The sequence below is a fragment of the Theobroma cacao genome, chromosome 4 (genome assembly GCF_000208745.1).
Source record: "Theobroma cacao cultivar B97-61/B2 chromosome 4, Criollo_cocoa_genome_V2, whole genome shotgun sequence".
Lineage (NCBI taxonomy): Eukaryota > Viridiplantae > Streptophyta > Magnoliopsida > Malvales > Malvaceae > Theobroma > Theobroma cacao.
The window spans coordinates 30,715,480-30,741,475 of record NC_030853.1 but is presented as its reverse complement, the minus strand read 5'-3'; the positions used below and the strand labels follow the sequence as shown (position 1 = coordinate 30,741,475).

General features: G+C 36.1%; 4 protein-coding genes across 5 annotated transcripts; 2 read left to right on the top strand and 2 right to left on the bottom strand.

The window, feature by feature from the left end:
• Positions 200-1,185, top strand: LOC18603533. The gene is made up of 2 exons (XM_007035572.2): positions 200-588; positions 789-1,185. Exons 1-2 carry the CDS (start codon positions 350-352, stop codon positions 985-987), a joined length of 438 nt encoding a protein of 145 aa, XP_007035634.1. The 5' UTR covers positions 200-349; the 3' UTR covers positions 988-1,185.
• On the bottom strand, positions 4,151-8,245 carry LOC18603532 (dynein light chain 1, cytoplasmic). Its single transcript, XM_018118667.1, has 3 exons — positions 7,879-8,245; positions 7,601-7,706; positions 4,151-4,459 (listed from the first exon to the last, which is right to left on the bottom strand). Exons 1-3 carry the CDS (start codon positions 8,062-8,064, stop codon positions 4,377-4,379), a joined length of 375 nt encoding a protein of 124 aa, XP_017974156.1. The 5' UTR covers positions 8,065-8,245; the 3' UTR covers positions 4,151-4,376.
• On the bottom strand, positions 8,826-15,763 carry LOC18603531 (Fanconi anemia group I protein homolog). Of its 2 annotated transcripts, none has more exons than XM_018120399.1 (13): positions 14,694-15,763; positions 14,050-14,131; positions 13,757-13,948; positions 13,241-13,305; positions 13,009-13,168; positions 12,512-12,757; positions 12,299-12,415; positions 11,876-12,070; positions 11,655-11,736; positions 10,542-11,467; positions 9,961-10,459; positions 9,689-9,879; positions 8,826-9,618 (listed from the first exon to the last, which is right to left on the bottom strand). In XM_018120399.1, exons 1-13 carry the CDS (start codon positions 15,719-15,721, stop codon positions 9,169-9,171), a joined length of 4,233 nt encoding a protein of 1,410 aa, XP_017975888.1. In that variant the 5' UTR covers positions 15,722-15,763; the 3' UTR covers positions 8,826-9,168. The 2 variants fall into 2 exon arrangements, with proteins under 2 accessions (XP_017975888.1, XP_017975890.1); XM_018120401.1 differs by having other exon boundaries at positions 11,876-12,067.
• On the top strand, positions 18,220-24,759 carry LOC18603530 (peroxisomal fatty acid beta-oxidation multifunctional protein MFP2). The gene is made up of 18 exons (XM_007035569.2): positions 18,220-18,534; positions 19,332-19,403; positions 19,512-19,577; positions 19,662-19,718; positions 19,807-19,874; positions 19,955-20,036; positions 20,683-20,738; positions 20,862-21,164; positions 21,252-21,338; positions 21,826-22,000; positions 22,108-22,229; positions 22,323-22,486; positions 22,580-22,834; positions 22,930-23,051; positions 23,137-23,258; positions 23,433-23,581; positions 23,668-23,806; positions 24,337-24,759. Exons 1-18 carry the CDS (start codon positions 18,432-18,434, stop codon positions 24,370-24,372), a joined length of 2,178 nt encoding a protein of 725 aa, XP_007035631.2. The 5' UTR covers positions 18,220-18,431; the 3' UTR covers positions 24,373-24,759.

The following is a 25,996-nucleotide window of genomic DNA, read 5'->3' as shown; positions in this document are numbered from 1 at the left end:
AAGCAGAAACAAACAAAATAAGAAAACAAAAAGAAAAATGAGAAAATGAAATGGAAACTAAAGGGGGGATACGTGGCAGTTAACAAGCACTAGAAGTCAAATCGTTGGCTACGCCAATCGTCCTTGATACTGCTCTCTCTAATAGCAGTGGGGGTCCCACTCAACATCTTCTCCCCCATCTCTCTCTCTATTTATTTTTCTCACAAAATTTCTCCATTAACCAAACACAAACTCCCCTTCCCACCTCCCTCTCTTTCTCCTGAGTCTCCTCCCACTCTCTCCACCACCATATTTCACAGTAAAAGAAAGGGGAAAAAAGACAGTGAAAAATAAGAAAGGAGAATGAAAAATGGTGGGATTAAGTGTAGTTTTGGAGAATCAAAAGAGTGGTAGTAATATAATCAGTAAGAAAACTATGTTGATCAACAGAAACAGCAGCAGCAGCGGTAGCAAAGCTTGTTCTTCGAGTTGTGTGTTGTTGTCTGCTCGTACAAATTCTCAGTTAAACTACCCGGTTCCTGCTTTTCTTGAACAATGCTATCTTTGCAAACAGAAACTCTTACCTGGAAAAGACATCTACATGTACAAGTAAGTTTCTTTTTTTCTTTTTTCTTTTTCCAGATCTTTTAGTTCATCCAGCTTTTTTTGCCTTTGACTGTTTCTTGGCAAGACCCAGTTTTTCCTTCTTGCCTTTATGCATGGTTCATGGTATGAACTTTCATGGGTTCTTTCATGTTTTGAAGATTAATGTCTGTAACTGATTAGGGTAGTCTTTCGCTTTTGGTTAGAGGGGACAGTGCTTTTTGTAGCGTGGAGTGTAGGTGCAGGCAAATTTTCATGGACGAAGAAGAGACTTTAAAGAAAGAGAACTGTTCTTTGGCAGCCATGAAACCTTCCGCTTCCTCAGCTTCTTCTCCTTCTTCAGCTTCTTCAGCTTCTCGCCACCGCAAAGCTGCAAGAAACCGAGCGGGTGGTTTCGCTTATTGATAGACCAAAACAAAAAAAAAAAAAAAGCCAAGAACTGGAAAAATGGATTTTTCATTTTTTTTATTTTTGTTTTACTCCTTTGTTTATTTGTTTCTTTTCAACTGTATTTTCCAGTTTACCCTTGGCTAATTTTGTAATGACAATCCTGTCCTCTATCGTTTTGATTCCATGAATTAAGCCAAAACGCATATATTTATAGACTGTTCTTTAATTTGACGAAGAATAACTTATTAAATAAAAAAACAAGTTTTAATATAGAATTAAATGTTAAAAGAGAACAAATCTATGGGAGCCCATGGTTTGGATTATCCCCTTCATTGACCTAAAAAAAGGACAAAAAATGGGGATTAGAGGGAATTTTAATGACGGTTAAGGGCATTTACGGTACTTTAAATAACGTGCAAATCCTGCTTAAATTTTAACCACTAGATTTAATTTCTGATTAAAAAAATTAATAGTAGCAGTAGCAGATTTTGAAGAGTTTTAAGGCTCATAAGAGTTATCGTTTTTTATGGGGACGATAGAATAGTGTTTCTTTGTTGCCTTCCAAAACGACAAGGTTTCATTAAATACTGTTCCAATCTGACGCTTTATTGTGGAGGGAATGAAGGAATTAGTAGTTTCTTTTGGAGAGAAGAACAATGTTTATGGTCCCCATAAGAAGATACTAGTTGCCATTAAGGATCATTAATTTTGTGTAATTTTCTTTCAAGCCCTCTTCCAAATTTTGTATTCTGAATTGTGTATTTTATGATATTCTCAATGATTTAATAAAAATTCAAGTTCAAGTACCATTGACGTAATAACTTTTTGACTTTTAATCGTGTAATTTTCAAAAATTAAATTCAAGTTGGTAATAGCAATTGAGGTAAATTTTTGTATAAATCTTAATAATCAAGATCTTAGCAGCATAATCTACATCAGACTGCTCAAGTTTTGATATCAATTATAACGGTTTAAATTCAAACATCACCAACTCAATAATTTTTTTACTTTAAATAAAATGATTTTTAAAAATTTAAATTCAAATTAATAACAGTGATTGATTGATGTTAATAATCATAGTTATATAATAATAAAATTATATTGATTTAATCTATACTCTTGTATGTATAATTTCTATAATTATTTTCTCTGTTTTCTTTTCTCTCTCTCTATTTGTCGGTTTATTTTCTAATGGAAAGAAAAGTGTTTGTTTTTGGGAGCCTTTGTCTGCTTGCAGCAAAACAGCAAAGCTGCCCCCTTCATTGAGCTTGGATTTAATTCATGGGTGCCCACTGTATTTTTCATTAGGGCAAAACTTTTAGTACAGGTGACAGGTAGGATGTGTTTTTTATGACACGTAACACTTCTCAATTGGGGCATATTTTAAGAATTTATGTTACTCTGTAAAATTATTTAGAATAATAATTGTCAGCAGCAGAAGCAACAGGAGGTGATGCTTGAATTAATATGTGAAATCTTAAATGGTGGAAGACACTGATGGCAGAGTGCCATTAAATAAAAAGTTATGAATTCAGTAAGCTTTAGGAACAATTCAGTGGAAGGATGAACAAATTGATTATGTAGATAGCAATTATTTAATTTTATTCGAGCAATTTAATCTACGATTTAAAATTTGAGCCATCAGTCAATTTTCGGACGACATTTCATTGTGAATCAAAAAAGGGTTTTATCTCGTTTTATCAAAATATTTGTCTATGAAGAGAGATTATATTGTAAGATTGTACAATACAGAATTACATTGAATACTCTTAACATTTGAGTAGTTATGAACTTATGATACATTAATTAATGAATACTTAATTAAGGGTGTGAGAGGGAGGAATCACCTCAGGGATTAGGTGAGTCAGAAAAATTGCATGGAAGGAGTGTGGAGGATGGAGTAATACAAAAAAGGGAACAAGAAGGGAGTCCCAAAGTGTTAGTCCAATAAGGGGAAAGAAAGAAACGAAAGGAGAATAAGATGGTGGGAAATGGTACACAACATTTTGGGGTGAAAATCATTTAATTGGTAAGAAAGTTAGGTGCAAAAGGTTGAATAAGCAAAGAATAAAGAAAAGGGTTAGAGAATTAGGAGCATCGTCCATAGAATCTTATACTTTTCTATGTGCCACTGTCATAATGTCCATGCAGTTTTGATAAAAAAAAAAATGAAACCCTGGAAAGGAAACCATAAGATGAGAGTGTACTAGTTTGGAATAAATATATATGGTTTGCCACCGACTTGTCTTTATGCTCTCTGCTACAGTCCACAAGATCTTCCCCTGGAAAGGGACAGTTAGTTCCTTTGGCTTTTCTTTTTTTTCTCCCATCTTTTGTCCCTAAAAAGGCACAAAAATCATTCAATCGTAGTGGCAACTTCATGTGTTCAAACATGGTTTGGTATGTTGGGTGGAAGGGGAACTAGAAATTGGTCTGGGTTTAAGTACGTAGATTTTGGGGCATCAGCGATTGTGCAAAGTCGTCTGGCCATTGAAGAAGAGAAAAAGGGAAGGGTGGAACTGGGAGGCTGAAAGAGAGACTCGAGTCATATTGCAGAGATCATGTTGGGATTTTCTACAGGCTAATCCAATAGGAAAAACCCAAAGTGGGGGAGAGGTTTTGTTTGATAGAGAGTGATTGGTTAAAGGGTTGTCAGAAAGGTTTTTTCTTGTTTACACCAATCAGTGGGCCTCTGCCAAGGTGAGAAAATTGAGACTGAGGATTTCACCGAATTTCATCTGTTGTTGTTGGTGAGCTCCAGAGTGATGTGAGTGAAGAAGCAGTGAGGAGGAACTCTTTGATTTTTTGACACGGTTCAGCCATGCAATGACTGACTGAAACTTGTTTCTCCACTCTCTAGTTTTGTGCCAAGAGAAAACAAAAACACTGCCTGCTATTACTCACCTGTCACTTGACTTCATCTCTGCAGGTGGCATCAGAAAAACCCAGGTTTCTCCTCTCAATTTGGAAGGCATTTAAATATGACACTGTCTGGGTCACAAGCTTATGTGTTTAGCAAAATGTATCTGACTCCTTCATGCCTTCAGCACAGCCAGAAACCACCGGTAGCCGATCACTTTGAATGATAAAAAGTACACATTCTCAGGTTATAGCGCAGGGAAATGCTCCCTTTGTTCACTGGAAAACGGAATCTTAACCGAAAAAAGGGACTAAGTAATTAGTGAGCAAACTAAGAGAAACCAATAAGCAAATGACTGCAGTTGACATCCATGGTTCAAACCCAGTTTAGGTTGTAATAAAATATACAAGTTAGGCACAAGAATTTTAGGACACAGAGGATTCACATACAAGCAGGTTTGAATTAATACATACAGTTGCTAAGTATAACAGCATAAGTAAAGGCCGCTCATGAATCACCACTCTTCATCCATGTAACAACATGATTAGCCAGATTTGAAGAGCAAAACTGCTTTCTGATCTAAATAGAAATAAACAAAGTGGTTTGTCTCATGAGTGACGTATGAACCTGCACCAAAATACAAGAAACGGATATTAATGCAACATAATACTGACCAGAGGATTGCAAAGGTAGCAAAGACCAAAAGGCAGTTCCATCTAAAACCAGTTCAAGACCTGAAAACTGGATGGAAATTTTCATGAAACATAGAAACCCAAATGAAAAGGTTCTTATCTATGTACATAGAACAAGCATTACAACTGCAAATGCACTTTATGGATGTACATTACTGAGTACCGATTACAGCAAAAAAGCCTAGGTACAGAACACTGAAAAGATTAACGGACCCAATAACTGAGAAAGTATGACGCTACCAGCACAAGTTTAGGAATATTGGTAATTTATCTAGGTTGTGTCCATTAGAGAATCAGTATGAGGACTACAAATATTTAGCAGACATCCACAAAATCTGGAATGAGCAAGGCTCCATGCTCCAAAGAGAATATGATTTGGTTAAGCTACCAATGCATTCCTAACATTGTAGGAAACAATAGCTACCTCTTTCAAAATGATAGTGCTATTATTTCTCAACCAGAGAACATGTCCACAGAAAAATAGCTGATGAAGAGGGTGAATGCTAAAATAGCTTGTACTCATACTAAATGGATCTTTTTTCCCAATTTAAAGAAAAACTAAAACATTGTGTTGCAAGGACAAACTAAAATGAAATAGTGTGACATAGCCCATAGATCTAACTGCAATCTAAATATAGGACATAGCGATTTAGAAAATATGTGCAAAGGACAGCAAAGCTTAATTCTAACATATAACTTTTACTGCAATTTAAATCTAGGACATGGTGATTAAAAAAAATGTATGCAATATACATTTCACTTATATAATGTGCTTTTTTTTTCAGTAATGAGCATCTGATCCATAATACAAGTAAATAGTTGGTTAATGACCCTAAAAGCTGTAGTCACAGACTGAGGGCAATTAAAACTCATAGAAGTCAGAACACAAACCAATTTATTTTGTCCAATGGTTAAGCAGCTAATGATATATTTCACAGAAGTTATGGCCATGCATCTATAGTCATCAGGTAAATACCAACATAACTACAATGATAGCAAATAGAGTCAGGTATAATTAGGGCTGTGCAAAGGCGGTTGCGGGTCGGTTTTCGCCAAAACCGATAAAAAATTTCAACCAAATTAACCAACCGAGCCGCACCCCCCCCCCCAAAATCGGTTTTGGTCGGTTTTTGGGATGGTCAATTTGGTTGGTTTCAGTGCGGTATGAGACGGCTGCTGGCTTAGGGTTCAACTTGAGAGGCAGAAAGGGAAAGGAGAAAATAGGGGGGTCGGGTCATCGGGGGAAAGGGAGAAAATATGAGAGCTGCAGTCTGCAGAGTTGGTTTAGGGTCTTTTGAGGAAAATTTAACGCTTTTACCTTTATGGGGCGGAAGGGAAGTGTTTAATGAAGGGTATTTTTGTACTTTCACCCTCAATGAAAACCAAAGCCAATCACCGGCCGGTTATTTGGTCGATTCGAGGGGAAAGGAGTCTCCCCCGAGGGCCGAGCCGAACAGCCGACGAGGTCAATCGGCATGACTGACGATTGCAATCGGTTGTAACCATCGGTTACAAAAACCGACGGTTGCGGTCGGTTGCTCGGTTGCAACCGACTGCTGCACACCCCTAGGTATAATTAGAGTCAAATTCAGCATTCAAACTTTACTAAAAAATTAGATAAAAAAGTTTCCTTCCACATTTCCATTTTTAGGACTCAAACTTTTTTCTTTGGTACCTATGGAGGTCCATTGCTCTTGGGTTATTCAAAGGGATGCAACCTATTCCATCCCATGAATCCCATCTCCCTCCCCCTAGGGGTGTGCAGCGGTCGGTTGCAACCAAGCAACCGACCACAACTGTCAGTTTTTGTAACCGACGGTTACTCGGCCCTTGGGGGACTCTTCCCCCCCGAACCGACCGAATAACCGGCCGGTGATTGACTTTGGTTTTCATTAAGGGTGAAAGTACAAAAATGCTCTTCATTAAACACCCCCTTACGCCCCCATAAGGGTAAAATCTCCCTCAAAAGACCTTAAACCAGCTCTGAAGACTGCAGCTCTCATATTTTCTCCCTTTCCCCTGACAGCCCGAACCCCCTATTTTCTCCTTTCCCTTTCCACCTCTCCAGCTAAACCCTAAGCCAGAAACCACCTCATGCTGCACCGAAACCGAACGAATCGACCATCCCAAAAACCGACCGAAACCGATTTTGGGGGGTGCTGTTTGGTAGGTTAATTTGGTTGAAATTTTTTGTCAGTTTTGGGAAAAACTGAACCGAAACTGGCCCGCAACCGCCTTTGCACAGCCCTACCTTCCCCCCCCCCCCCCCCTAAATCTGAAATTTTGAGCTTGAGACCTCTAAGCTGAAAGTTCCAAGTTCTAATCACTTGCTTAATCAATAGAAAAACATATAGTATAACATGTGATACACAAAATGAAAATGGAGGTGCATTCTTAATGCCATCAACTAAATGAAAACAAAATCAGTAACATGACTGTTGCAGGTATCAAATAGGTAATTAAGCACATTGATGAAGTACTGTATATTAGCCAATCTGACTAGATCCAAGCATAATTAATGCCCAGACTCACACCCTTATGAAATCCTCTATGAAATTAAGTAAGATAATGAAAAATAAGAGCAATATACATGTAAACAGTATGAACTGCACATGAGTTAGCGTAAAGAATTTTTTAAAGTGAAGTCACTCAAGCTATGATCCTTGATCAAACATAAAAGTTATTATAAATAGTCATTCCTAGAATAACCAGATAAAGTTTGAGACCTAAAGATGGAGTTGTCCCTTTTATCAAAAGCAATAAATCCAGTACAGGTATTTGTTGATCTTAATCCAGCAATTCCATAACAATGGAAAACCTATGTTTACATTACCAACTCTAAACACAGAAGGTCTAAGATTAACACAATCCAATCTAACATCTCTAGCATTTATGATATCTAATGTACATGTAATTTACATCTCATTTAAGCCTAGATCTACTATGATTTCAACTAAAACAACATCATTACTTAAAAGAAATTAATTTGCAGATAATACGTTCCAAAAAAATTGTGTTTCTGATACCAAAATTACTAGAGCATAAATATATCAAATCTAAACGGAAATTGGGTTACCAAAATTGCGACCAACGATGCAATGCCAAGTGGGACCATGTCTCTTATCGAATTCTTTCTTTATGTGCTCTGCTACATCTTTCTCTACATTGTTCTTCTCAAATGCCTAATCAAAACCCCAGAGCAAAAACCACTCAAAGTCAACAAATTTCCAAAGTTACCAACAATCCAATACCAAATGAACAAGACCCAGAAACGAAATCGAATCATAAACCGTTAAAAACAACACCGAATCGAGTAAAAATGGAAGCTTTAAAGTAAAGAGAAAGAGAGCTAACAGAGATGGCTATATCGACAGCTTCTTTTTGCATGTCATCTTTCATGTCGGCGCTTTTGATGATGACTTTCTTTCCCGTTGCAGCAGCCGATGCCGTAGTAGTCACGGGAGATGGCTTCCGGTCGTCGGTTGTCGGTTTCACCGTCAGAGCTCCGGTGATGCTTCTCTTTGCTTCTTCAGTGCTCATTTTTTCTTGTTTAATTTGGTTAAAAAAATAAGAAGAAAAAGAAGTCTTCCGTTTTTCGTTTTTCAAAATTCCCAGAGCCAAAGAAAAGAGAGAAGAGAGAACCCAAAGAGAAAACTCACTTTCTCTCTCTCTTTCCTGTTTGCAATGGTGGGTGGTCACTCTATGTAAATTGTACTGTTAGTTGATTTTTTTTCTTTTATTTTAATGGTATTTTTAAATTACTTTTTCCCAATTTTTTTCCCTTTTTCTTCTATCTTTTTGGAGCATGGGAAAATGGTTCTGTCAGGTGAAATTTTGGTGAATGGATGTGACTCTGTTCTTTGATCTGTGAGCAGTCTACTCAAAGTTTATGATCGTCTTTAATGGCTTTTTCAATATTAAAATTAGCTTTAAATTGATTTAACTCCTTGACCCCATTAAACATATTTCACTAAATAAACCTGTCACTATCTAATATTTTCAACCCAAAACATATATATTAAGTGGAAAAATATTATTATTTATAAATTTTAAATTTATTTCTTTAATCTATAAAAGAATGAAACTTATCTTAATCTTAATCTAATTAAATTTTAATATCTCTCATGAGATTCCTCATAAAAAAAAATTGAATATATTTTTTACTATTTATCACGATTTAATATTGTTAACTCAAAATTATATCTTTTGAGTGAAAATTATAAACTTAAAATTATCTTATTTTTAATTGATGTACAATATGTGACATTAAAAAAATTATTATAAAATTACTCTTCAGGCTTCAAAAAATTATTATAAAAATTACTCTTCAGTCTTCATATTACCTACAAAGAAAAAGTAACACATAGGAATAGGCACCAACACAAATATGATATACCCAATTTAGAAGGGTATAATGAGTGAGGGTCAAAATTGAAAAGCCAAACTCATTAGGCTAAATCTGGATGTCGGTTTTGACTGACCTTTTGCCCCCCATCATACACGTTTCTCCTCTCAAGTACCATTCATTCACAAACTACTGCTTCACCTATTTTATTGAATAATTACAACTTTGAAACCACACTTTTTTTGCACACAGTCATCACTTTGCAGGATGCCACATGCCAACTAGGCAACTACCTCCATCTATTCCTGTCCTTCATCTTCAGAGTCATGCACAATTCTACTCCTTTTGACCCTTTTGACAGTGGGAACAGAAGCTCTATCTTCAGCATCAGATTCAGACTCCTCTTCAGCTAAAGGACTGCCAGATTGAGGTGACAGCACTTTCTCTGATCCATTTCCTTCATCATCTTCAGAATCACTGCATGATTCATTTCCATCTGCAGCAGAGTTGTTGGGATTAGGGTCATGGTTTGGGGGATCTTCTCTGGGAACAGTTATTGGGTCCAATATTTTGAAGTCCCTTGAAGTGCTACGCTTGGCATGCTTCAGTAAGTTGACCTTGGTTGCCTTGCTAAGTCGAATGAGATGTTTCTCGTAATCTTCTATCTGGAATATTAGGTCTGGGATGCATTTATTCTCCCTCTTGATCTTGTTTATGATGCCCTTGCTATTAGTATTTTCTTGTTGAGCCTGCAAGTTATTTAAAATTAAAAATGCAACTGCATAAAGGGCAAAATGCCAAGAAGATTCAGGTCCATACTTGTTGCATCTCTGCCACAAAGTTATAGAGTGGATTGGTTAGCAGCTTGCAGGTTAGCTCCACGAGCTTCTGGAATTGAAGGCTTGGTAAAGGCTGCTTGTGACCTTTTGGAGCAATCCTGAGCTTTGACATTTGAGCTAAATGCTTGTAAAACCTTGCTGTCAATCTAAGAAAATGCTCTGCTTGACTATCTGTATCAAACAATGTCGTAAGTTCCAGTTAAAATAAGAGAAAGATTGAGGTTTAGACGTTTATGCAAAGTGCCTACTTACCCTTGAGGCTCATCAAAACAAAGGAAGATAACACTTCAACAACTGCTTTGACCCTCGAGTAAAGATTTTCCTCAAACACCAACCCAGAATTATGTTCTCCATTCTGGTTAAGATGAGTGCTTTTCTGAGCTACTTGTGAAGCTGCCTTTAATTTTTTAGTTGCCCAGTCCATGTCCACAATGACAGCGTCAGTTATTTGTAGTAGACAAGAAGCTACAGCAGTGGTTGTTGACTGGTTTATCAGAAGGTATTCAGATACTTGCGATGAGTCACTACTGTTAGATCCGATGAATTTTAATAGCTCCTTTAACATGTCTTGAGCCACATGTAAATCAGTTGGAGGTGAGCTTAAACTGATGGCAAGTCTAACCATGCTTTTAGCAATGTTGGAGTCTGTTGTGTTGCTGGTTTTGCAAATATGAATAGCCCAGGCTGCATGAGAGTTCCTCCACTTGCAGGGCAATTTGTGCCCAATCATCAACATGATACCACAAAGAACCTGAAAATTAAAGAATTACACTTAGATTGCTTTTATTCCTAAAAGTTACGGTAGTTTAACCAAAGGAAATAATCATATATACCTCAATATTGCGAAAAGCTGATACTTTCATGAGCTCAGAGAGCATCGGCTTCAAAAATTTCAGAATGAACAACTCTTTGTTTCTTATATCTCGGTCATCAATTTCAGAGGCCAAAACACATTCATCATGCAAACCAGCATTTTCAAGTTGGGGAACTGACAACAGATTTTCAAGCAAGCCAGTCAAACGGGAGCTGCACAAACTGATTGTTATCATTTCCTTCAAGCAAAGTAATGCTAGATGGAGATGTTCCTTTCTCTCTTCAACATCTTTCTTTGCCTTGCTTTCTTTCTTCTTCTGACTAGTTGCAACATTGGACCCTGATTTGAGCGAGAGAGTTAAACTCAGCAATTGGGACCCCAGCATATTGATATCCCCATATATCAATTTCTTCAAGGGATCTTCATTTCCCACAAGGGCTGAAGATTTTATATTATGAAGAGAAGCATTCAAAGCGAACGAAACAATCTTAAAACAACTTTTCGATGCTTTGCCCAAGGATGACTGGCTATGACTCTGTGAAGTTGCTTCACTGTTAGAGCTTTCACTACTGTATAGCTTCAATGCTATTTGCAATAGTTGATAGATGCTTGAAGTTGCCAAGAAAGGAATATGCTCTTGAATCAATTTGGTGTTGCCTGAGTCAATGTTATCTGGTGTCTGAGTCAATGTAGCACGTAAATTCACTTTTTTGGTAACATTGCTTCTTGAAGTACATGTATCCTTTGACAATGAGTCATGAAGGCCAACAAACTCTATAAGCTCCTTCTCAAGTTCGACCTTCTTTTGATCTGTTGCTTTCTCCAAATCCATAGCAATGGTATTCATTAGCACCTCTTCAATTCCTGACAAAATTAATGCACAACATTTTCTTTTCTCTTCATGAACAACTGTGGAGCTTGCATCGTGAGTTTGACCAAGAATTTCTGTTTCAATATGAAGACAACAGAAACTAGTAACAGGCAGAGGCAGGAACCTAATTCAATAAATTGTAGAAATTAAACTACTGCATGATTCAGAAGTCTTCTTTTCTTCTCTTTATATAGATCTTTTGCTTTCTTAATGTTCTGATAGAAATATACAAACAATATAAAATGTAGATAAAATCCAAACCTTCCAAATTTGCATTCCTTAGAAACTTCCGAATCTTCAATAAAGCACTAGAAAACACCTCACTAGACAAGTTCCTACCATCCTGCGGTAGTTTCAGATTTATGGTGTGAGTGAGACCTCATATGTTACCAATATGACTGTTAGATAAAGGATTTCATATATCATCTTCAATACCATGGATTAGATTTTTTATTTTTAATCTTATTCAATGAGGAGAATACCTCGTTCTCTTGTGAAAGGGAGAAACCAAAACATGGCCCGATAGAATCTGAGAGCTGATCAGTTCTTCCATGTGGCTGAAGAAGTAAAATCCAAGAGACGCAAGAAAGAAGACAATCCAGTGGCTCCTGAATAAGTACTTTGCCACTTTCTGACTTAATACAACAGCTGACTCCAAGTTGGACATCTTCATCCTGCTGACATAGTAGTTCATGTCAAATTATTAAATGCAGGATTTAATAGCTTATATAACTGCACAAACCAATTCTCTCATATGCAATATGTACATGAAAAACAGTCTGCGTTCTCCTGTCAAAACAATGGCATGGTAAAATCAAATGTAAGATAATGAAAGCTCAGTGTGTGAAAATTCAGGATTACTACAAACTTTAAAATAAAGCTATTTTGAAGCTTTCAGTAACTACCTCTTTAAAAAACTGGAGAAAATGAGGCAATAGAAAATCAAAGACAAGCCCTCCAATTGATGGATTTACTAAAATGAGCTTCACCAGTCCTTGATACACGACTTCCTTGACCTTTGCCTAAATAAGCAATTTCACACCAATTAGAAATGCCGTTGTAAAGGAACAAAAGAAGGATACAAAAATCAGTAGCACTAAAATGACCAAAAAAAAAACCTGTTGATGAAAACATCTCTGCAGCAAAGCACTCAATTCCTGAAAGAGACCTTCCCCCATGCTGCAGGGTATATCAGCTTGTTGACTGCAGCTGGCTTGGCTTGATGAGTCTTGGAAAGAAAACAAGCCATCCCTCTTAGGTTGCTTCTCTGCCAGTATAAGATCAATAATAGAATTTGTTGCTGCAACACGAACTGTATCTTCTCTTCTGAACATAGCCTTGCGGACAACCAAAATAGTGTAATCCTGAAATGTCAGAATAAACAATTAAACAAAAGCATCAAAGAATGAGGCAAATCTTTCACCTAGAGATCCAAGATTGATCTTTGGGGTCACAGATCACTAATCAGAAACTGAAACACAAGTAATAGATTTATGTAATGTCAGTTAGATTTCTCTATTCTAAAAAAATTTTGTTTCATTTATCCACTACTGATTTATGTGAAGTTAAAGGCTAAAGCGCCTTTGCCCATTATATTGAGCATGAGAATGTTTACCTGAAGATCACGACTGAATCTGATGAGAGGTAATAGAGCACTAACAAGATAAGAGGCAACCTTTCCATCCATGAAAGTGAAATAATCCAACAATTCCTTCAGACGGGGAACGTGTTCCACCATGGGGTAAGGGTAACACTGAATAAGATGACCGAGCAGCCTGCACATCAAAATTAGTGCTATTCATAACCAAAAATTAATAAAAATGAATATTTTATATGTATGCAGTTACCTTATTATTGGCCTACTCTGTTCTGGCTTCAAAGAGAGAATGCGAAACTTGATTTGCTCAATAATCTGTGACAAACCCATTTAATCAATTACTACACCATGCTCATAACAAAGAAAAGAAAACAGTTTCATTTAATGATTTCAAGGGCAGAAGGAAATCATAGTTCCTCATAATTGTAACTAAAAGTCTAAAACTGAGGATATGTTTCAAAACCAAAAGTAAATACAGAAAAGGGCAATAGATCTTTTTTCAAACATTATTCATTTCCTGAAGGCAACTACTTGATGCATTAGCTTCATAAGAGAAAAGGGGTGAGCATCAATGGTGAAAGAACAAACAAGATAACTGCTACAACCATGGAATGTAATATTCACAACCCAACAATTTCCATTAAACTGAAGTTTCATTGTTGAATTCCCCTTTTTTTCATTCTTATCTTATAATATTTCATGGTGAATGTTGGTAGCTTTATTAAAAAAAGTATACATATAATCATGATTGCAGAGTTATACAAACCTCATTTCTTGCCATATCATGAACCTCAAATAGAGTTTTCAGCATCTGAATACCAAGCTCTTCAATGCCCAGGAGACCATTAGAATTGCAGAGTTCTGTGCAGTTTACGTCTCCAACTGACTCCAGCAAGATGAAACCAAACTGAACCATGCTAGGCACCATGTGCTCCCCCCCATAGTTGCTTTCATTCACCTAAAGACCAGCAAAATGATAAATAATGTGAATTTAAGTATCTGATTATGCATGTGGTGGAAATCATCAATCACATCCACTAGGCAAAAGAAGGGAATTACAGCTCTTAACACAGACTTCTCAACGACTTTAACACTCTTCAGATATTCTTCCTTCATATCATCTGGTATCCACTTACAGTCTCTAAACGAATGAAGAAACCACATACATATTAGCATACTATATAAAGGGGAAAAGAGTTGACATACCCTGAACTATAAATGCTAAGCCATGTTAAAGGACAAGTTATGAGGTACACCAGCCCTACTAGAAACTATATATTGCTCAAGCAAATGCAGACTATTGCTACATTTGGAATCTATAACAAGAAGCAGAAACTATCAATGGTAGCAATTGTATTTAGGCTTACCACCAGTAGCACTATCATGAAAATATGAGATCATTGAAATAGATCCATGAATATCAACGTGTAAGCTTTTCCTTTATAAATATTAAGACTAACTATTATATCTCAGTGAAAAGTATTTCAGTTATGGATTTAAATCCTAAGTTTTGAGCTAATTATTAACAGCTAGACAATCCAAAAACAACCCAATTTTAGTTCTTAATAAGAAACAACATTTTGCAAGAATGAATTTTCAGCTAAAAGCACCCAATAAGATCATAAGGACCAGTGGACCATAACTACAATCACAATTTGAAGGTTAAATAAGATAAAGACACCTTAAAAAAAGTAGTTCCTCACTTGGTAAATTTGTAGTCACGGTAAGCAGTAAGCAGTGCTGTTTTCAAAATAGTGATTGAGCTTTCACTGAACCTTCGTACCCTCGACACCGACAATAAAACAGCCACAGTGAAATGATTGAATACTCTAAGATCTGTTTTGACTAACCCCATAACCTCTTTCCCCAAAGAAGGATCCTGCTTGACTGCGAAATTCACATGCAACAAAACAGTCCCTTCAACTTGCCTAACTGTGGAAGTCATTTTCGAACCCAATTGAGACCCAAAAAACCACACAATCCCTTCAATAACCTCCCTTTTATTGAAGCCTTTCGAAGCCAAAACTAACAACTGATAAACAAGTGAAGGCAAGTCCATCAAATCCACATTTTTAATCCCCACGAAAACTTTCTCCAAAAACTCCTTCCCTCGCGATTTATCTAGAAAGCTGAAATCTTTCACGATGGAAACCATTTTAAGCAACGACCCTTTTGACCATTTGGAATCAAGGATCTTATCCAGGACGGAATTGACATAATCCCCACCTTTTTCCTCTGCGTTTCGAATCAACTCGAAACATTGGGGGAAAAGATCGAACAGTTGCGCATCGTCCACTGAAACAACCTCGGATAAAGTTAATACAACCGAATCGATAACCGATTTGAGGTCGTCAAAAGGGACGTGGATTAAAAGGGTGTTGAAAAAACTGATTGTTTTGAGGGAATTCGAGTCGTGGGGAAGCGAAGGGAAGATTTGCGCGTAGGATGAGAGAAGAGAGGAGAGGAGAGAAGAGACAGAAGGGGTTTCGGGTGAGAGGGAAATGAGGGAGAGGAGAGAGATGACGTATTCGGAAACGGCGGAGGACGGAGAAGGAGAAGTGGCGCGTGAGTGGAGGTAAGCGAGGAGGGACTCGTGAGAGTGAGGAGAGCGGAGAAATGGAGGCAGTGAAACGTTGGGTTGGTAGTGGTGGTTGTTGGTGGGACGCTTTTGTTGGGCTAAACACACGATATCGACGTCGTTTAACGGCGGCGGCGATTCCGTGGCGGCCATGGCCGTAATCTGTTGCGTTCTGAGAATCTCTCTCTCTCTCTCTCTCTCTCTCTCTCTCTCTCTATTCCTTAAGCGGGAATTTGGGGGGTTTTGGCTTTGTATTTTGCGCGGGAAAAGGGTATCTCTGATTTTCCAAAACTTTATATTTTCCCTATTTTAAGTATATATATTTTTATTTGACTAAAATCATAAGATATTCAAGTTTAATTACTACTATAATTGTCCAGTATTATATCTAATATTTTTTCATTTAACTATAAAAAAATTTAATATGCATACCTTATCCCAATATGATTAATAATAAAATAACGTGGACACCCAGTACAAAACTCGACTCGACTCGAATTTAATAACAATAAAATTGTATTTATGTCTTTTAATAATAAAAATTAAATTAATAAGTTTAAAATAAAACTTATATTTAGATAATTAAAATTAAAATCAATAATTTATCAATTTGTAAGTTATACATATATTAAAAATAAAATAAATATTAAAAATTATTATTTATAAATTATAATCGGATTTAATAATAAACACTATTAAATTACACCCTACTCTATTAAATCCTATATATAAATTATCTTAATTTTACTTAAATGAGTGGAATAATACCAAATACTTGTATTCATTGTACTTATTATCATCTTTATCTTTACAAAGTAAAATCATCTGGATCTAACCACCAAGCAAGCACGGCCCAAGCCCATTGTTACAAATTCAAGTTCCGGGTTCGGGTCACACCGCCCACATTCAGGTCTAGATTAAAAGCGACGACGCCGTCACGTGCGAGAACATTCGAAATATCAAAACCCAACTCCTTTTCCAGTATTTCCATCTAATCCGTTTCTCGGGATAATTTTCGCCTACGTTATAGTTCAAAGTCTCACCGAAAAATAGCCACTTAGAACTCGACACGTCATCATCCGTATCATTCTTTCAATTCCAATTGGGAGCCGATTGCACGCGCTGCGAGGAAATGATTAAAGATGCGCACCCGTTTTTGGTGAAGATTATCCACGTGGCCTTGCGTTGCGTCAGCCGGATAGTTGTGATATTTAGAACTTCGAGATGATCGGAAATAAAAAGGACGAAAAGGGCACTTTATCTTTTGGGATATTATTACTCGCACTAAACGTGCGTGGACAACACCATTTTCCTAATATACATTAGGCACGACAATTCGATTTACGTCAAAGTTTTAAATATATATATATTTATCATATATGTTACATGACATAATTAATATATTTGTTAAAATAAATCAAATTAAATTTAATATGATATAATATAGTTATGACATGACAAAATTTTTGAATATGATTAAAATGATTAATTTATTAAAATAAGTTTTATAAACAGATTAAATATTATATTACAAGATTTGATATGATAATATAATTAATTAAATATATTAAATGTGTCATATGTATTTTAAATAGGTTTAACCTATTTAAATTACAAAACATAATAATCTTAAATCAAATCTACTTAACCTTGTGTCATTATCGTGCTATGTTTACATGTCTAAAATTACAAAGTATATCTTCAATCAAGTTGTAGGCTATTTTTTTTTTTTTACTTTTGCAAGTTTAATACACCAAAAAATCTTGTGAATTATTATTATATCAAAAATAGTGCTTGAAATTTACTGATTTCATAACAAATTTTATATATTTATCATATTAATTTAATTATTTAGATTTGAATTCAATCAATAGAAAATCAATTAAAAAATAGAATGAATATATTAATTTTAATAATGCTTTAGTTTTATTTTTTTGGTCCAAAAAATTCAATTATTTAGTTATGTAACCCTTTTAAAAGGTGGTAGTTGGAATCATATAATAATAATAATATTATTATTATTATTATTATTATAATAATTATTATTATTATTATTATAAAGAAACATGATTGATTGATAGTATAGAAGGACAAAAATAAACCATTAGGTTATAGAATTTGATGTAATATAATAATACTTGCTCTCTCTCCTTCATTCAATCGTTACCAAAGAATAAAGACAATAAAAAAAGGTCAAATAACAAAAAGATTCTTAAATTATAATAATTTTTCAATTAAACTCTTAATTTTTTACAATATCTGAACAAATTTTTAATATTAATAAAAAATTAATCATCTTATTGATTTTTTTTTCATATAATACATAACGTAAATAACTGACGTGATTAACGTATTTAATCACATCAATGCTGCGAGATGTAATATTAATTCATATTAGTTTGACTATAATTAATTTTTTGTTAAATATAAATCAAAATTTAAAAACTCGTATAGGTAATAAATAAAAAATAAAAATTATCATGATATAAACTTTTATTTTTAACTTTTTAAGCAAAAAAATAGTAGGAGTGTGGTATGTACTCTCCGAAAAGAGCGAATGAGGATCTGAATTCATCCGAAACCGAACCATATCATTGTGAAGTAGACACAGCGCGCAGCAGCGGATTAGAATCTCCTAATCTTTTCCCTACTTTGGTTACCGTACAAACTTCTTCAAAACGTCACTGTTCTCATTCTTACACGACACCTCCTCTAACTCAATAAATTGTCGCCCCAACGAACTGGCTTTGATTATTACCTTCCATACCCAATAATTTTTCTTTTGCTCTTTTAGATTACAAACTCGATCGAAGAAACGAAACATAACGAACAAAAATTGTCAATCACAGGACAAAAAGTGATAATGGGGAGCAAGAACGAGGGAAGAACAACGGTGGAAGTTGGAGCTGATGGGGTTGCTGTTATCACGATGATCAACCCTCCAGTCAACTCTCTTTCACTTGACGGTACCCTTTTGCTGATCTTTTTTGTTTTTCGCAATTACCCTTTTTGTGTTTTGCTTCGTAATCCAAGTTTTGATTATGGAGTTTCTTGGGGTTTCTTTGTTGTTAGTGAGCCGATGAATTTTTATGCAAATTGTTGGAAAGGGTTTTAATTTTTTGGTTCATTAGTAAAATTATTTTTTGGGGTTTTATGCAGTTAGGAGGAAAACAGATGTATTAGTCAACTCGACATGTCCTAACAAAACAAAGTCAGACATGCATTTTTCTTACAAAGATCAGAGTTTAGAGGTTTGATACTTTTAAATGGATAAGTAATGTTCTAGACAATTGGTATTTAACTAATACTGTCTTACATGATTTTGTTTAGGTCCGATCACAAGTAATTCACTCTACGCTACTTAAAATGGCTCCTTTTATGGATGGAATTAGATATCCATCCACAAAGCTGTAGAAAAACTCCACAATTATCTACTATTAGGTCAGAAACATGGAAAGGGAGTGTTAGATTTTAGTTAAAAGTTACAAAAGGAAATGTTGAGCACGATTGGAGTTCAAAGCCAATTTTGGATCAATAAATGCAGTGGTTGTCCTGCATTTTTTTTCTTTAAAGAAAGAGAGAGAATTGTCCTGCATTGCTTTGTTTATTCTTCAAAATTTGGCCACTGCCAGGCCATGATTTGGTCAATGAAAAATATTTTTCGTTTCTTTCTTGTATTTTAAAATTAACTTTTAATAATTTTATAAGAGTGGTGAGATATTCAATTGATCTCTTCTATTGCGTTTACGTGTCTTCCTCACAGTGTTGCAAAGCTTGAAAGAGAGTTTTGATGAGGCCTTACAAAGAGATGATGTCAAGGCGATTGTTGTTACAGGTAAATTCAAGGAGATCACCTTAAAAGTAAAGGAAAGTCGAGCAAAGATATTGTCTTTGTTACTGGAGTTGTTTAATGAGATACTAATATTGTTTTTCCCTTGAGCAGGTGCAAAAGGAAAATTTTCTGGTGGTTTTGATATTACAGCTTTTGGTAGAATTCAAGGGGGAAATGGTATGCATACTAGTTCTTTTGTTTAAAGTATATGTTCTTATATTGCATCACATTGAGATTGATAAGGTTAGTTGTATTTTCCAGTGGAACAACCAAAGCCTGGCTATATATCAGTGGAGGTTCTCAGTGACACTTTAGAAGGTAATGACTTGGTTTTAATTATTTTTAAACTGGAAAGTATATCAAAGTTGTATGGAACCATGTTCACTCTAGATGCTTTGTACTTCAGCTGCTAGAAAACCCTCAGTTGCTGCCATTGATGGCCTTGCCTTAGGTGGGGGTCTAGAGGTTGCAATGGTAGGTATTGTTAAAATTCTTCAGACAATCTCTTATGCTGTTGCTCAGAAAGTTTAAATCTTATAGTGTCTCTCTTTCAGGCTTGTCATGCACGTATATCGACCCCTACTGCGCAATTAGGCCTGCCTGAGCTTCAACTTGGACTAATTCCTGGGTTTGGAGGTATAACTAATGGGATGTTAATACTGTTTATATTGTGTATGTGGAAGCCATTGGTTATTGAAGTGAACTAATTTGTATGTGAGGTGCTATGTGGTTATAGATTTCTCAAATTTTACAATTTTTCTCCTGACATGGATTGTTTTTCCCCATCTATTCAATATCTATGCAACTTCTTCATTATGGATCAGTACAACATTTGTTTCATGTTCTGGTGTCTTGAAGGTAGAGGTGGACTTTATTTTTTTTCCATTCTTCTGGCACACATTTCAAATATTCTACGTGTTAGAAGATTGTGATGTTATCAGAGAGGAGGAAAAAAATTGCGTTGCAGTTTCTCAAAATATTTTTATTTGTCATGGTAAAGAAGCGATAGATGGCATCTGCTTCAAAGCCTTGGTGCTTGGACTGATGAGAAGCAGTGTGTGTATTTTAGTATAGGTTTGGATAATAGATACAGAGCAGCACATACGTTGTTGTACTTTCACTTGAAATCCTCCTATTTTATGAACTAAGTCGTGTGACAAAATTCTTTTATGATATTTGATTAAATATGTCATGTTGGCATTATATATGTTCTGCTTAGACCTTTGGGCAGCTGGTTTTTCTTCCCTACTATTGGTATTCTCATGCTCCTAAATTGGGTCAGGAACACAGCGACTTCCACGTCTTGTTGGTCTCGCGAAGTCCCTTGAAATGATGTTGGTATGTGGTTTGAGCAGCTTTTTGCATAAATCTGACTTTGGTATGATTTGATATGGTTACAGTATTAAGGTCTCTGTTCATTAACAGAGCATTTTCTTCTCTCCCCATCTTTCCCTTAAATAGACATCAAAGCCTGTTAAAGGTGAAGAAGCCCTTGGATTGGGTCTTGTGGATGCTGTTGTTTCATCTCATGAGCTGGTAAACACCGCACGACGATGGGCACTAGCTATTTTGGAACGGAGAAAACCATGGGTTGCTAGCCTTTATAAAACTAATAAGTTAGAGCCCCTTGGGGAGGCAAGGGAAATACTTAATTTTGCTAGAGCACAGGCTCGCAAGCAGGCTCCAAATCTCAAACACCCCTTGGTTTGTATTGATGTTATTGAAGAGGGCATAGTTGCTGGTCCAAGGGCTGGGCTGTGGAAGGTCTCTACCTATCCCCAATACCTTTTTACTTGCTTTTGTATTTACAGCTAAAATTACAACTTTAAATGGCATTTCTGATATTGGCAGGAGGCTGAAGATTTCCAAGGACTTCTCAAATCTGACACCTGCAAAAGCTTGATCCACGTCTTCTTTGCTCAGCGTGGAACATCAAAGGTTTGAAGGATAATTACTATTGGGAACTGTTTGTTTTTCATCTCAACTATACACTTGGTAGATCTTGCAATTGTATGTTGATTAGATAGATGGTTTTATATGTTTATATTTCAGCTCTTCATTTGGTAGCTAATATAGTTAATCTTTTTTGCTTTTCATTTTGGTTAGTCTGATTAAAGAACAAACTTTTGATTAAAATCCACCATCTCTCTCATCAATGATGTTCATAGTGCTTTGGTTGATTGATTTATTTTTGGATCTAGTTTATCTGGCATGTAATTTGAAGCTCAAACTTGTGGCTCTCAATTGATAATTGATAGAAATGATTTGATGTTTAATATAATGACTCTTGAGCTATTTTACATTACACTCTTCAAAGCATCAAGTGATCCAGCCCTTTGTAAAAGGTAGCCTGGATGCTACCACTAACCTTTGCTACTTTGTCTGCTTAACTTTTTACAAACGCTTATGTCCTAGCAATTGACAGGTTCCTGGGATCACTGATAGGGGCCTAGTGCCAAGACGAGTGAAGAAAGTTGCTGTACTAGGTGGAGGTTTAATGGGCTCTGGAATAGCAACTGCATTGATTCTTAGCAATTATACAGTAATCCTGAAAGAAGTGAATGAGAAATTCTTGGAGGCTGGGATTGGTAGAGTCAAAGGTGAGACCAGACCTGGGTTATTTATTTTCTTTTTTGATGTCCAATTTTGATGTAGTTTACATTTTTGGAAGTTGCTTGTTTGTGAGATCCTATTCTTTTCTGTTCAGCCAATCTACAAAGCCGAGTTAAGAAAGGGAAAATGACTCAAGAAAAGTTTGAAAAAACTATCTCGCTGCTTAGGGGTGTTCTTGACTATGAAAGCTTTAGAGATGTGGACATGGTCATTGAGGTAGTTAATGATATGTGTTATTCATTTTGCCTTTCCTACAATTTGTTATCTGGAGATTTAATATTCATAATTTGTTTATAAACCTTGTGCCAGGCGGTAATTGAGAATGTTTCTCTGAAGCAACAAATTTTTGCTGATCTTGAGAAATACTGCCCGCCACATTGCATACTTGCTAGTAATACTTCCACAATTGATTTGAACTTGATTGCCGAGAGGACCAAATCCCAGGATCGGATTGTTGGGGCTCATTTCTTTAGGTATTATCCCAGTATGTTGTCCCTGTTTTTCTGCTTCCTTCTGCTGTTTCCTCACTCAGATGGTTCATATATCAACCTTTCTATGTCATGCAGTCCGGCTCACATCATGCCACTATTGGAAATTGTTCGTACCAAGCGGACATCTCCCCAAATAATTGTTGACTTGCTCGATGTTGGGAAGAAAATAAGGAAAACTCCAGTTGTTGTAGGAAATTGCACGGGTTTTGCTGTCAATAGGATGTTCTTCCCATATACACAAGCAGGCCTTTTCCTTATTGAACGGGGAACAGATGTTTATCAGATTGACCGAGTAATTACCAAGTTTGGAATGCCAATGGGTCCATTCAGGTACTGGATTCATGTGAAATTTATGACATTTTAGTACTGCGTCGAACTTTGATCTGTCAGTGAACCGGACTTCAGTAATTTTCTTATTTATGCAGATTGGCTGACCTGGTTGGTTTTGGTGTCGCAATTGCAACTGGCATGCAGTTTGTAGAGAACTTTCCTGAGAGAACCTATAAATCATTGCTTATCCCAATTATGCAAGAGGATAAGAGAGCAGGTATGATTTTCGTTATTGGACCTTGGCTGACAAAAAAATTACATATTCAAGCATATTTTGTTCATCCTGTTCCACTTTGTTTCAGGTGAAACTACTCAGAAAGGGTTTTATTTGTATGATAATAAACGCAAAGCTAGTCCTGATCCTGAACTAAAGAAGTACATTGAGAAGGCGAGGAGCATCTCGGGTGTAGCCATTGACCCTAAGGTCTGTCTTCTCTGTGTTTGGTGCTATGGTCGCATCAAATATTCTGAAGTGCAAGCCACTTAATATGTTAATATTAACATTATAAAGAACAGAAAATCTAATTCTCTCTCTCTCCCTTTTCATATGTCTCACTCTTTGTTTACCTCATATTTGTGGGACTACACTTGTATGCAGTTTGTGAAATTGTCAGAGAAGGACATTGTGGAGATGATATTCTTTCCAGTGGTGAATGAGGCCTGCCGAGTTTTTGCAGAAGGTATTGCAGTGAAAGCTGCAGACCTTGACATTGCTGCTGTTATGGGCATGGGATTTCCACCTTACAGGTTTGTAACCTAGTCTATGTTTTAATTAATCCATCTGGAATTTCATTGATTTCTTAATATAATAAATTACTTTTGACTTTTCTCAGGGGAGGAATTATGTTTTGGGCTGATTCTCTTGGATCTAAGTACATCTATTCAAGACTGGAGGACTGGTCAAAGATGTATGGAGACTTTTTCAAGCCTTGTGCCTTCTTGGCTGAACGAGCTGCCAAGGGTGCTCCATTGGTAAGAAAACCTGAAACTGTACATTGTTTGCTATATTATTTGAGTGGTGAATTCATGAGTTATTACGTGCATTATGAGGATTGTTTATGACCTACCATTCATGCCTATATTTTATTATGGCGTTCCTTTTCCTCTCATTGAGTAGGGAAATTTGTCAACTGTTATCAGTGCAAGTGTCAGTCACTTGTTGCAACATAGTTAAGTATTTTAAAGGATTGGGATGATGTATTTGTTTCCTTTTACAACACTTGCCCTTAACTGAAAAATCTATTCAAACAGTCTTTGTTAAGCAAGATTTTACTGATTGCTATTTCGCAAAAACCAATTCAAACAGTTAAATCCTGTGCTTGTTGTGTGGCATGGAAGTAGTTGGCTGAAATTACCTGCCTTTTGCACCACAGAATAGGCATGGTCTATCAGTAAACCATACTATATTAGGTTGCTGTCCGTCATATATCTGGGGTCATTATGTAGCTGATATTGCACACTGTAATTTCTTCACTCCTGATGATTGAACTGTTCCATTGCAGAGTGCACCAGTGGAGCAGGCAAAATCTCGATTGTAAGACTGCTTTGATTGCTGCACTGCCCACTACTGAAGATCTCCTATGTTTTCTTTCCGAATTTCCTTTTCCAAGGTTGGATGGATAGCTCAAGATTGAGCTCAATAATGTTATGAAATGCAAAATTTGAGGCGGCAAGATAAGTTAAAGAATGAAACATGGATAACAAGAAACATCTCAGATGAATTCCTGAATGCAATCTTAAAAGGCTAATGTGTACTATTCATCTTATATTGTCAACACCCAACAGCTGTTATCAATTTTTCTATTATCTTTAGTAGTCTTCTGTTTTCTCCTCAAGAACCAACTGTCTTGGAAATCTCTGATGTTATTCGTTTCTGCTTGCCACTTCCACATTTATTCGATCTTCTTCACGATTGTTTTTGCTAATTTTGCCTGAAAACCCTGGATTATCCTTTTAACCATGTACGTATGCTTGGTTGAATAATGATATGATCACAACTCTAGCCTCCCTTGAAAAGAGAATTGAGAGACAGATGCTGCTCAAAACAAAGAAATTATTGCAAAGTGGCCCCATGTGGTTGCCCGGTTAATGGTGTAACTGTAATCTGCCAGCTGTTAAGTCTTGTTAATATATTGTTTTCATGGGTCGTTACTGCAGGGCCTCTGCTTTTGGCAAATGACATAGACGGGATGGGATGCCATATCAGCCAATTATGAGGTTAGAGAGCCATGCTATTGTCCTTGCTGTCCGCTCCACATGAAGTTGTTTGTCTCTAGCAGGAACAATACCGAAGACCTCAGAAACCTAAATTAAATCCTTGAATACTATTTATTTTCTTGAAGTAAGAATACACACACATTTGTTCACAGATACTTCAAAGATGACAGGACAAAGAATGGAAAGACAAAAACAAAAACTTGGAGAAAACCCTGAAAAAAAGCCACCCATGAACCCATGTATTGGTAAGGTTGAGCTTGAAATAAATTTATGTTCATAAGTTCACCAAATGCTAGAAAAAATCACTAAAAAGAGATGAACAAAGATTTTGGCTGCACCCAAAAGGCCAAAATACATCGAGTAAAAGCTCCAACAAAGTTTGAACTCAGATTCCAATCAGCTTTTAGTTAAAGAGAATTTCCCCATGCCACCACAAAACAAAGGAAAGAGCTCCAAAATTCCTGCAATTTCTTTAGGGGGGGTGTCATAAATTTTTTATTTTCAAAGCTGTAGGGCCCCTCTTGATTAACATCATAATTATTTGTTAATTAATTAATCCACCACAGTTAGATTTTTGTAATCAGGAAACGGAAGAGAATGGTAGCCTCAGTGCAAGTCGGTGAGCATGTGATCCTCGTTTCAACATAAACTATACAACGAGTGATACAGAATGAGAAATATCAGCCTTCCAGGGCCCTCATTCTATTATTATATACTTCCACAATCGAATTTCTCCCGTGGATTAGATCACGTTTTACCATTTTTCTAGTTTTATAATCATGTTATCAGTCTTTCTTGCTCTTTTTACGGTGTTCTTCCTTTCCACCTTTCAAAAAAGAGACGAAGGAGTATTAATATTCTTGTGATATTGTGTGATTCTCGAGTCATAAACTGTTTGACAACCTTATATCAACCACAACTTTTTAACAGGGAAAATAAAAATCA

What these genes read in the sequence shown, in the direction of transcription:
- LOC18603532 (XM_018118667.1), bottom strand. Translation starts at nt 8,064, where the DNA reads ATGAGCACTGAAGAAGCAAAGAGAAGCATCACCGGAGCTCTGACGGTG. An exon ending in CTGTCGATATAGCCATCTCT is followed by an intron (nt 7,707 to 7,878) that starts GTTAGCTCTCTT and finishes GGTTTTGATTAG; the next exon opens with GCATTTGAGAAGAACAATGT. An exon ending in CATCGTTGGTCGCAATTTTG is followed by an intron (nt 4,460 to 7,600) that starts GTAACCCAATTT and finishes ATTTTGGTGCAG; the next exon opens with GTTCATACGTCACTCATGAG.
- LOC18603533 (XM_007035572.2), top strand. Translation starts at nt 350, where the DNA reads ATGGTGGGATTAAGTGTAGTTTTGGAGAATCAAAAGAGTGGTAGTAAT. An exon ending in AAAGACATCTACATGTACAA is followed by an intron (nt 589 to 788) that starts GTAAGTTTCTTT and finishes GCTTTTGGTTAG; the next exon opens with AGGGGACAGTGCTTTTTGTA.
- LOC18603531 (XM_018120399.1), bottom strand. Translation starts at nt 15,721, where the DNA reads ATGGCCGCCACGGAATCGCCGCCGCCGTTAAACGACGTCGATATCGTG. An exon ending in AAGGAATGCAAATTTGGAAG is followed by an intron (nt 11,468 to 11,654) that starts GTTTGGATTTTA and finishes ATATTGAAACAG; the next exon opens with AAATTCTTGGTCAAACTCAC. An exon ending in TTGTGGCAGAGATGCAACAA is followed by an intron (nt 9,619 to 9,688) that starts GTATGGACCTGA and finishes AATAACTTGCAG; the next exon opens with GCTCAACAAGAAAATACTAA.
- LOC18603530 (XM_007035569.2), top strand. Translation starts at nt 18,432, where the DNA reads ATGGGGAGCAAGAACGAGGGAAGAACAACGGTGGAAGTTGGAGCTGAT. An exon ending in CAAGGCGATTGTTGTTACAG is followed by an intron (nt 19,404 to 19,511) that starts GTAAATTCAAGG and finishes TCCCTTGAGCAG; the next exon opens with GTGCAAAAGGAAAATTTTCT. An exon ending in TGGGATTGGTAGAGTCAAAG is followed by an intron (nt 22,001 to 22,107) that starts GTGAGACCAGAC and finishes TTTTCTGTTCAG; the next exon opens with CCAATCTACAAAGCCGAGTT.